Raw genomic sequence first — 11,859 nt, forward strand, 5'->3', positions numbered from 1 at the left:
TCAACTACAATCGCTCGCATAATATCTTAAAATACACATCTACTATTGACTGTTTCTCCGTTTGAAGGCAGTGCATTTTCAGTTAGTTTTCCACGAACCCTTTGGTAACAGGTTTCCTCTTAGTTCTCCGTTGCGCAGCGTCGGCGTTCCGCCAACAGCACTGGCAAGGACTCAATTCAGTTTCAGCTTCGTACACAAGCGACGCGCCGGGCTCATGTGTGGGATCACTGTCTGGCCGCGGCTGTTTCTGTGAGGAGAGCTCTCATGTCCAACAGCGCTTCCTTTACAGCCTGGGCGAAGTTGGCAGCGTTTGTGTCCTCACAGCTGTTGAAGGCCGTGATCGCGATGTTGATATGCTCATCCATGGGATTGTAACACACACCGTAGCCATCTGGCACCATCGGACCGAAACACATCACGCAGTCTGTCTTGGAGCCAACCTGGACGAAGAGACGCAAGAGAGCAAACGCGCAAATAAATAAATCGGAGTGTAAACAATCATTCTTTTTGGTAATAATAGGCTGTTGGGTTCTTTGTTTGTTGTTGTTGTTTTGTTTGTTTTTTTCCGTACCTGGCTAGTATAGAGGTTAAAATGATGAGCTACTGCATAAGAAGTGTCCATGAATATCTCAGGCATAGAGGTCAAATCTTCAATACTCTGAATTTTCAGCCCGAGCAGATGTCTGTCGATAGCCTGTCCATGGATTGCCTGAAAAAATTAATAAGTAATGTGTGGTAATAAAACTAATAGGAAGTTGAAAAGCATAAACTAAATAAAGTAAAACAGCAGATCTCACATTGTGCGTGTTTTCCTTGTGGGCTTGAACTGCCTTCTGCAACAGAGCAAACCGCTCCTTGTTCTGTTGGGAACATTTTCTGCTCAGTAAAGCATCTCACCTCTCGAACATAGAATATTTATTGTCCCTTAATATTCTTCATATCCCCTGAATTTTTCACATTTTGTCACATCACAACCACAACCCCCCCTCAATGTTTTTTGTATTGGGGTTTTATGTGATGGCACAACACAAAGTCTAATATTCCAAACGACATTCCAGTAGCACGCTAAAATCAGAAATCGCATATATAAGTAAATAGTCTTTCTGTGTGCAATTTATTTTGACGGCACAGCTGCAAATATAGACTGACGTTCACCTAAACTGACCGGGTAAGGACAATATTGATCAGATAAGAAGCCGACAGGTCAGTGGCAGCTGGAGGAGCTGCAGAAAACTGTCAAAAAAAATGACACTCGCAGGTGCGGCCAAACTATGAAAAGAAATCTGTGACTTATAGTCTGGAAAATATGGTAGTTGCAGACTCCACAAATCTGGGCTTTATGGAAGATGGTGAATAAAAAGGCAGTCAGAGAAAGACAGCCACAGGAAGTCCAGCCACAAATCATGAAGGGCCCACGGCAAACAAGCAGAAGACCATCCGATGGTAAGCAGACCAAAATTTTATGTGTTTTTGCTTACAAAACGCAACATGTATTGAAAACCCAACCCTGCACATGAGCCTTAGACCTCCATGCAAACCTTAAAACATTGGGAATGCCTTTCCTCAGCAGTTAAAAGGAAATAAACTGGAGTACATGTGAAGATGAATGGACCAAAATGTAGGGCAATCCCAGAAGAAACCCTGATAGAGGCTGACAGAAACACAATGGACGGGGTTATATCAAAGCACATTCCTGTGATAGAATGGCCCAGTTAGTGCCCAGGCCTAACTCCCAGTTAGGGTCTGTGACAAAGATTGAAAATAAATGTTTAAATACGCCCTCCATCTAATCTGCATTGATTTAACCATTTTAAAATCAAAGTATTGCTGCCACACTATTCAGATTATTTTTTTCAAAACTTTCCATCCACTTCACAATTAAACACTAATTTTTTTCAGACTCTATTTGTGCAAAAAGGTGAAAAAAAGCATATGCATGCCACACTTTTCAGATTTGTATTTTAATAAAAAAAAACTCGATATTTTTTGTCTCATTCTCACATCTGTACTTTGTGTTGTTCTACCGCATAACATTCCACTAAAAAACACCAAAGCTTATGGTTGTGATGAAACAAAATGCTTCTGCAAGGCGCAGGATAAAAAAACCTGCTCTATCCTTACCTGCTTCGATGGATCTTGCATTGCCTGAACAAACTTAAGTGAATCCACAGTGGTGGATCGGATTGCTTCTGTGCGTCCGTATTTGAACATTCTCAGTGTTGCGCTCTCATAAGTAGGACAGCAAAAATCATACATCCTAAAATATGAAGTCAACACACACAGACATGCATTTTATTTTTATATGTTACACTTATTTTCCAGAGCATTTCTGTTTGTTTGTTTGTTTACTAAAGAGAGATTTCGTACCTAAAGTAAGCCAGCTGTAGAGCCATTTGCACAAACGCATCTGGACTGAGCTCATGCTGTTTTGGCAAATTTCTTCCAAAATGAGAAAATGTGAGCACCTTCACATCCAAGTCCTGCACCATTCTGAAAAAAGAATTAAAAAAATAAAATAAATAAAAACAGTAAAAAGTAAAGAAAATGCAACCAAACACTGAACACAAGCATACAAGCATATTTGTTTACAGTGTACGCACATGTTCATATTCTGTTTGGCTTTTTCTATGTCTCTCTTGATCTCCGGCGTGATGTTGAAACGTAGCTTCTGAGGCATGGGAAGAGGAACCATAGGAGAGCGAACCATTTCAGGTCTCTGCCTGTCGACAAACGTAAAAACAGATCAATCCGAGCTCAATCAGAAACAGGGGAAAGCGGTCGTCCAATGATCGAAAGAGACGTACATGTATTTAACAACGTAGTCGATGAGAAACACGATGGGCGGACCCTCGGCAGGCGCATGCTCGTAGACCAGCCCACACGTGCCGTCCTCACCGATTATAAACTGCGGATGAATATGTGGTAGTTTTCAACCAATGCCAGAGTCCTGTTTGTTGTTTTAGCCTTTAGTTCCTTGTCAAACTCACCTGCAGCGTTTTATCAAACCAGCGGTTGCCACTGTTCCACCGGGTCCCTCCTCCGTGGAGCATCTGGGCTGCCACGCGACTCAGATACATCTCATCTGACACTCGGAGCATCGGGGCATCCAAGCAAACTGTAAATATGCTCTTCTGGATGGCACGAACCGACTCCTTATTTGTCCTGTCTGAGGGTAAATAAGGGCAGAAGGAGTTCCTTAAATATTTTCTCAGAACAACGTTCAAAAACCAAAATAAACTGGAATGTTTCTCATGCTATTTTCTCCATGTCCTCCTCACCCTTTATTAGGTTGTTGTAAGCTTTTCCCCAGGTGTTGCGGTGCTGTGACGTCAGGATGCCAATTGGTTCTTTATTCGTTTGCAAAGAAGAGTTCCAGATCTTCTCCAGCTGCATGGTGAGCTGATCTACTGTCAGCGGTGTGCCGTCACTGTTATAAACATCTAAAACAAAAAACTAGAGGAGAAAACTTCAGTTAGCTTTAACACGGGTCAAGATTTTCTCTCCCAACTTCGAAATTATTATGAGGTTGCAAAGTTTAAAACTACGCAAACATTTGGCTGCATGGTACCTGAAAGTTGTGGACCACGGTAACGTGGCTAGGAGGTGCCGTCCCTGCAGAGTAATGCAACACCGTGTCTCTCTTTGGTCCGGGAATACGGCATGTGGACAGGATCTGGTAATACTGGTCCATGCACAGAGGCTTTCCATTCAGATACTGGACAGGCAGAGTTTCTCTGCAGCACAACACAGCGTTAAATTAACAGTTGCCAAGACCAAACCGAGATCTTCCTGTCGCACAGCAACAATGTCTGAAGTAATTTCAGGAAGACTCACGCGTCGACCATTCTTTTAAAGTCCAAAACCCCTGCAATGAGTTTGGCAGCAAACCTGCAGAGAAGAAAATCAAAGCTGCTCTTCACAGGAGTGGATACAAAACACGTCCATAGTAACTACTGCCGAACGCTTAAATTGATCTTATGCATTTCAGTGATTAATATTGTCGTTGGAAAGATGATAAGCAAACTAGGGCTGAGACGATTAATTGAATGAATCGTGATGTATTCATTCTTGCAATAACTGATTTAGTAATTGAATTGATGCGTACTCAGTAACTGAGTATACTGCCTATGCAGATTCTTAAAAAAAAGAGCTTTTCATATGTTGATGTTAGAAGGATTTTTTTTTTTAGCTGCAGATGCATCCTTTGCTGCAAATAGTCAAGCATTCACTAAAAGAAGGCAAAATATTCATTTTCTTATTTAAAAATGGATTTGAATTATTTGTTTACTGCATGTTTTAGCATATTTCTGATGCTGTATTAACAAGGCGTAAGTGGTTAAATGAGAAATCTGCAGAATATGCCAATTATTTTATCCGATTAATTGATTAATCGTCAGAATAATTGACGAAATAATGTACTCTATGAAATAATCGCCAGTTGCAGCCCCAGAGCAAACTCTGGCCTCCACATTCACAGCACATCCCATATGTCACAGCAGCTAAAAACAGCTGAGCAGCTAGCAGGCTTTAAATAGCCAGCACGAAAGGAGAAAGACTCTGCGAGTGTCAGCTTTAATCTTCCAACTTAATACCACCTTGTTTACACTGTAAGCACACTGTAGTTATACAGGTTTCTCTCACAGCCCGACACTTAAACGATCGTCATAACTCAGAGTATCACACTGAAGGTGTGCTGAAGTTGGAAACACAGAGAGCCGTGTGATTGTTTAGCGACGGCGTTTTAGTTTTCGCCACTGGTTCAACAAGAGAAGACGTTCTTCCTGGTTGCTCACCTCATCTGCCCTTGGCGGTCTTCGAAGTGCATTCGAGGCAGAGCGACTCCAGTGCTGGTGTAGACGGCCACAGGCATGCGACAGTCCAGATATGTCGATTGCATCCACCATTCTGACAGCTAAACGCACATCCACAGTCAGAGGGCATGTCACACATTTGAATAGACAGATTCAAAGAATATGAAAGCCAATGTTAAAAAGAAAAAAAAAACAATATGAATTCTTGTCTGAGGTTTGCCAAAAGCCTCAACAGGGAACATAGTAAATGTCTGGTAAATATCAATATCTGCAGATCAAAAATGTTAAAACTTGTTTACCTTAATTAATAAAAAAGACCTCTAGTTTCCAAATTATTATGGACTCCACTGATTTTCTTTTATTCTATTCCTAAAATATCACACATGAGACTTTTTCTTTAAAAATGCTTGCAGCACTTATCCAAGTTTTGTTAAAAGACAAGTACCTTGTGTCGCTGCAGCTAACCTTTTCCCTCGTAAGACGATGTGAATCTGTCTGTAATTGGTTAGCCCTAATGAAAAATTAAAAGACTCAATAAATACCTGTGGCAGCAGGTCAAATTTGTATCATTCTTAAATGACAATGCCTCAAAAAAATTCAAATAGCAAATAACCCTGAGGTCACACATTGGACTTACTTTCTTGGTTTAGACTGAAACAAATTCAAGTGTGACAGTGGTCTACTCAAAGCCCAGGCCTAAATCCAATTGAGAATCTGTGGCAAGACTTGACAGTCGATGGCCACAGAAGCTCTCCATCCAACCTGACTGAGCTGAAACTATTTTCCAAAGGACTGGTCTGAAGTTTAAGTCACTAGATGTGCAAAACTAGTGGAGACATCTTCTAGAAGAGTGGACTCAGGCAGGGGGTAAATACAAAGGCCCAGCACAGTTCTCGCATATGTCTACCATTATGGAGCCCAATCACATAAACCAAACGCAGACAGAACCAAATATCTACCCAGTTATCCGTCTTTCTAGCGCGTCTCTCGAGCCCCTTCTGGAGCCGTTCTCCTACTCCGCCCTTCAGGAACTCCTGTATTAGAACGCGAGTGTGTTCCAACTCTTCCTCGCTGACGATGGGCTCCAAGGCGGCCAGGTAGCGCTCACACGTCTGCTTCAGAGGCGGAACAGGGAGCTTGGGCAAACCTTCCTGATGAACAACGGACCTCTCTGATATCTGCGTTACCGCTCTGAGTAAACGGCATGGGTTTGCAATGCCTGGACGCAGCTGCAAGACAGGAAGAGACTTTGTTTATATATTCAGTGAGAAATCCTAATAAATATCCTACTCCGTTTGTACGAAAGAAACGCAGTAATCCGGTCAAGTAAAGTATGACAGGCTATAAAGATCCACGGCGTGAGCATGTTTGTGTGAGAACACCTCTCTGAAAGAGAAACTTGACTCAAATTTGTGAATAACAATTTGATTATTCATAAAGGCAAATAGTTCAGTGATAGATGACTGAGCATGTGAAAAGGGACACCGAGACAACTAAGTGGAGCGGTTCCACTGTTTGTTGGGAGCAGCGGGGTTGTGCTCTGCCATCCTATAAATAGAAGGTTGACACTGCTGAACTGTGGGATGGTTGCTAAAACAAACATGCATGAAAGCATGAAATCCATCTGTGCCACACGTGTTAACACGCGGGTGCCATGTTCATAAGGTCAGTGCTTGTCACCAGATACAAAATAAATCTTAGATTAAAAGTCAAAGACAAGTATCCAAATGTTCAATGACGATACAAACAGTTGGTGATGAAGTATTATATTTTTCCTCAGAATTAATTGATTTTGAGAATGTTTTTAAAAATCACACTTAAAAGAAAATAAAAAGGAAGCACCTTCTATTTTGTGCGTATGTGATGGCGTCACAAGAGGCACAAGGGTTGGGCTGATCAGCATTCATTTGTAAACACAAAACGCATGCATCTTTTGACAGAGTCAAACCTTGATCCTGAATCATTTGAGTTGGAAAAGGTTCAGCCATTTTTTTGTTGTTTGAGCCAGATTTTGACCCCCGAAGGTCATGATGCATACAGCTGTGGCTGCAGAAGCAAATGGTGGTGAGTCAAATCTGTTTATAATTCTTTTTATGTTCTTATATATTATTGCTACAATGCATATTCCCCATGTATGAAGTAAGATTTTTTTTTTATTTTTGCATGTAGTTCCCTGCGTAATTTTGTAATTTGCAAGTGCAGGCTGGTCTGCAGATGAATCGACTGTGCGACTGACTTCTAGGATCGGGTTTATTATTACTAGTCACTCTTTCTGGCAATTAATCTTGGCAACTGCAGTGGTTATGGCAGCAGTTTTACTGTAAATACTGGGACTTAATTATTTTTAATAGAACAGATCGACTACAAATGTGGTTTTTAGCAAAGGAAAAAAAAAAACACATTTCTGAAAATAACTACTGATGATCTTTGATCATCTGGCCTTTCCAGTCTGCACTGGTCCTCCTCACAAATTACTTCAATATGTTTTCAGTAAGTTTTCCCTGAAATCCATGCAGCCTTCCCACTGAAGGCCCAGAGGATTCTGTGTGTCCGTAGAGAATAGAAGTGGACATCTCTGTAGGAAGCTTTTAATTAAAAACATGCAACGGTCAAAGGGATGGAAAACAAGAAAGAAAAAAATATGAATGCACTTTTTCAAATGAAATCTTATTAGTTGCCTTGTGTGTGATTGTCATTAGGGGCAATTATTGTTTAAAGGAGCTTTATTTAATGACAATTTAGAACAAAATAGCTCAACAAATATAAAAAGTACTCAGCTGTTCCACAGTGAACTGAAATGAGTTTAATTGATTTCTTTTTTAGTCTGGCAACCAGCTTTAATGTATGGCTGTAAACGGAAATGACGATGACGTGGGGGGCTGTCTATCATTTCACATTTATGTACAGATGTGTGTGTCACCTCTGTCAAGGTCATGGGAATAAGATAGAAGATAGAACTTCCGGTGAACCCTTTCAAAATAAGATTTTTGTGACAGCTAAGTGCGGCAATGTCATTAGTTTTATACACCACCTGTTACAGGGAATGATGTGAAGCATTGAATATATTAAAGAAGCGCCGTTCACTGTCCCAACCAGCGGCTTTCATGTCGCCGAAGTTGACATTTTATCAGCATACGCATCTCGTTAAGCAATGCTATCGGAAATATTAAGCTAACCTTACGCAACACAGACGTTGTTAAAAACTGCACCTAAATTAAAATGTACAATAACCTTCGTGCATTTGAAGACGTGAAGGGGGAGATTAATGAATATTCCTCTCGATTCCTTTGGACCTGTCACTGTCCCGGTGTTGTTGGTCCTGTAGCGCCCCACCCCTTCTCCTCTCCTCCTCCACTGCCTCATGCAGCCCGTAAACAACAACAAACCTCCTGCGTCTGGTTCAACGAAATAAGTTCAAGACACTCACCGCAGCTCTGACGATAGCCCCCAACATGGTGCCAGAAAGACGCGCGGAAGCCTTTGACCGTCCCGGGAATACAGATGGGTAACCCCCCGGGCTGTCATATCTCAAGGACAGGCACACTGTCTATTCTCAGCTGCCCGCCCCCCTTCGGACCCGCTGAGCAAAGACAAGTCAAAACTCTTGTTTTTAGGGAGGAGTTTCATACATGTGGAGATAACAATAGCTAAGCATCAACTTAAAACACTTTGAAGCACTTTATTATTATTATCATCATCATCATCATCATCATCATTATTATTATTATTATTATTATTATTCATCTGTGTGTGAATAATTAAAAAAAATCACACAAAGGTAAAAAATATGAAAACAAAATGAGAATAAGAGACTGTAAGAGAAAATTATGATCTGTAAGCTCACTGCGTTATAAAAAAAAGGGGGAGGGTTCTCATAAACATTTAAGAGGAACAAGACAGCAAAACTGCAAGACATTTTAGGACTATATTTATATATATTCATATGAAAGTTTTTGTGATAAGTACCATTACAGTAAAAATACTATGTTTCCAAAGTACTGCAGTATTGTCAAATAGCTTATAAGGGCTGTAGAAAGAGCCATAATTATCTGGTTTGTTTGGAGCAGTGCTGATTTTGCAGCGACAAGAGGAAAGATTTGCAATACTGTTCTACTTTTCATTTAGTATACATCAGCATGTCACTGAATTTTCTGTCCACATTTTTTTACTGCATTATCTTGTGGACCAAAGGGACAACCCAGGACAGAGCGTACCTTCCTGATCAGCTTATCCCGCCGTTTCGTCTCATCTGTTGATAAGGTGCTGTTGTGGCAGACCACACCATAAAAGGTGGTTTCTAGGAAGAAGAGCCTGCATCTGCCTTATGTGTAAACACTTAGGTTTATGCTTTTCTTTCTAAGTAATAATCTGGAAATTCAAGGTTTCAATATAAAGCCAGATGCTTCTCACTGAGCTCAACCTCAAAATCCAATATGGCCTTCTTGAATATTAAACTTACTGGGGAAAAAAATGCTCTTTTTTTTCAGCAAGTTTGAACGTTTTATTAGTAATAGATTTTTCACAGCGTGTTATATAATCGTGTTTAGTGAATGTGTTACGTTGTTTTAATGTACAGACATATTAAGCTGCAAAGCTGCAAACAATACTGAAAATAGCTATGATGCGACATAATTTGCGTGAAGCATAACGATAAAAGCAGTTAGCAGCTGGAAGACTGGATATGCAGCCTGCTAACATTAGGGTGATTTATTTTTAGCTACATTAAGCAAGAACATAGAATGGGACTGATCAACCACTGGGCTCATTTATTTACCTCCAACAAGCCAGAGATACTGGTTTACTCCAAGGCAGGTATTTTGTTTGTGTGGAGCGGCGCCTCCACAAAGGTTTTCTTCAATGTTTTTCATTTTGCTTTATCTTGACTATCTTAAATGCTATAGATCAAACAAATCTGTATATCTGACAATGATAACTTGTCAGACATACAAGTTATTACCTTAATTTTTCAAATTAAGGATAGAACTATCCAAACCAACCTGGCCCTGTGTGAAAAAACTAATTGTCACTGAACCTAATAACACGACATACTATCCTTTGTCAGCAACAATTGCCTTCATGCGTTTGCAATAACAATAAATCTTTTATGTCGTTCTGGAGGAATTCTGACCAACTCCAAAAACAAATCAGAAACAAACTCACTGGTGTCTATCGGCCTGGAAAATGCAACTGAATAATTTCTAAGGCTTTGAGGCTCAAGCACTGATCAAAGTGTGACTGAACTTCAGGCCAGGACCTGATGGCTGGACGTTCTCCTTCAAGACTTTCTGACAGAGAGCAGAATTCACTTCTCCATCAACCAGAGGAAGCTGTAAAGCAGACCCAGACCAATTACACCACCCCCACAATGTTTGACTATCAATATTTTCTGAAATGCTTTGTAAGATTTAGGCCAGATATAACAGGACCTGCATTTTGTCTAATTTGTCCAAGGTATATTTGACCAAACGTTTTGGAAAAATGTGGTCTTTTTGACCAATGGAACCCTCACACAAATGCCATTTTTGTTGAGTCTCTTATTTCGTATGATTAAATCATGAGTAGGTCATGAAGCCAGTAGAGCTACAGATGTTGTCCTGTGTTCTTTTCTGACCTGCTGGACGCATCTTCAATGTGCTTGTCGAATAAATTTGGTGGTCTGACCGCTCCTCTGGAGGGTCACCTCTGTTCCAGGTTTTCTCCATGTGTGGATAATGCCTCGGCTCTCACTATGATCCTCTTGACTCTAAAATCCTTATAAGGCTTTATAATAACTTTGTTTCTGGAGAATGGAGCGTGGTGTGTTGGCTAGACTTACTCACTTTTAACTCGCATACTGGAAGACAAAATCACGATGTTGAAGCTTGGCTAAGTTCACCCATTCCCCTTATCAAGTTAACTATACTTACCTTTCAGTTTGCAGACAATAAGCACCATGTTGAGCAGCTGGCTTCAGGCTGGCCACCTCAGCAGATGATTAATCAGCTAATAAAAGCTCGACATATTATTTTCATATTATTTGGAACCCATGATGACATATATAAAAAATAAATTAAATCCAGAAGTTTGTTCTGTGTTTTTGCTTAAATCTGTGCAACAAAGTCAAAATAACAAATCTAGAAAATATCACTTCAACTGACATAATCAATGTTATCTTAGCAAAAATAACGCATTATTGTTTCCCTTAGTCGCTAAGGTAGTTGTTAGACTCCTATTCTTCCAAACCAGAGAATGAATTAGACCAGAGGATTCTCACTTATACTTATCTACCCCGAATAGGAATAGTTGATTTACTTTGGATCAACATTATTAGCTTTTTCTTCTTTTGCTCTTTCATTTGGTTTGTTATTTTGTTTGTATTTCCTTTTAAATCCTGTAAAGCACTTTGTATTGCCTTGTTGCTGAAAATGTGCTATAAAAAATTACCTTTACCTTTATGTTCTAAATATAAACATCTGCTTGTCAGAAACATGTGTTTTTTAGAATATGCATATGATTTTACTATTTGATATCTCTACTAAATCAAATGTCATGTTTTACAGGCTTGTCAAAGTAAGAGACAGTGGCTTCCACCTCGTTATGACCCACCTTTAAAGAATAATAATAACAAAAAAACCGTCAAATTAAAGAAATTACATGAGCAGGCTTTTGTTAAATAATGTTAACTTTATTTATTTATCAAAAAAAAGGTCTTGTTATAAATAATATATTTACAGAATGATATCCTGCGTTAAGCTGGTGCATGATTCTGTACAAATCATCAGTGGCCACATGATGGTGCTCTTCCAACATCTTTTCACAGAAACAGTACTGACCAGTTTCCTCAGGAAATACAATCCAAAGACGGACTCCATGATCATCTATTCTAAGCGGGATCACAAGAAAATACACTTCATCTATAAGTGCAGTAATGACAGAAGTTGGCATGAAGACAGTCTATGTGCAAAAAGCCATTGGAGATGGATGTGATTGCTCTATATGAAGTCACATTTCGGCAATATTCTTCAATAACAGCGCAGAGAGAGAGTGTGTGTGTGTGTGTGTGTGTGTG

At 39.9% G+C, this 11,859-nt stretch overlaps 1 protein-coding gene across 2 annotated transcripts; it reads right to left on the reverse strand.

Moving 5' to 3' along the window:
- Positions 1-101: 101 nt before the first annotated feature.
- On the reverse strand, positions 102-8,392 carry LOC103470626 (carnitine O-acetyltransferase). Of its 2 annotated transcripts, none has more exons than XM_008419234.2 (14): positions 8,239-8,392; positions 5,771-6,040; positions 4,794-4,912; positions 3,835-3,888; positions 3,569-3,734; positions 3,279-3,453; positions 2,988-3,166; positions 2,805-2,905; positions 2,601-2,720; positions 2,368-2,490; positions 2,122-2,257; positions 798-860; positions 572-709; positions 102-440 (listed from the first exon to the last, which is right to left on the reverse strand). In XM_008419234.2, the coding sequence occupies exons 1-14, from the start codon at positions 8,263-8,265 to the stop codon at positions 225-227; spliced, it is 1,887 nt and encodes a 628-aa protein (XP_008417456.1). In that variant the 5' UTR covers positions 8,266-8,392; the 3' UTR covers positions 102-224. The 2 variants fall into 2 exon arrangements, with proteins under 2 accessions (XP_008417456.1, XP_008417457.1); XM_008419235.2 differs by lacking the exon at positions 8,239-8,392 and adding an exon at positions 5,257-5,322 and having other exon boundaries at positions 5,771-5,857.
- Between the last annotated feature and the right edge of the window lie 3,467 nt (positions 8,393-11,859).

Source organism: Poecilia reticulata, linkage group LG9 (assembly GCF_000633615.1).
Source record: "Poecilia reticulata strain Guanapo linkage group LG9, Guppy_female_1.0+MT, whole genome shotgun sequence".
NCBI lineage: Eukaryota > Metazoa > Chordata > Actinopteri > Cyprinodontiformes > Poeciliidae > Poecilia > Poecilia reticulata.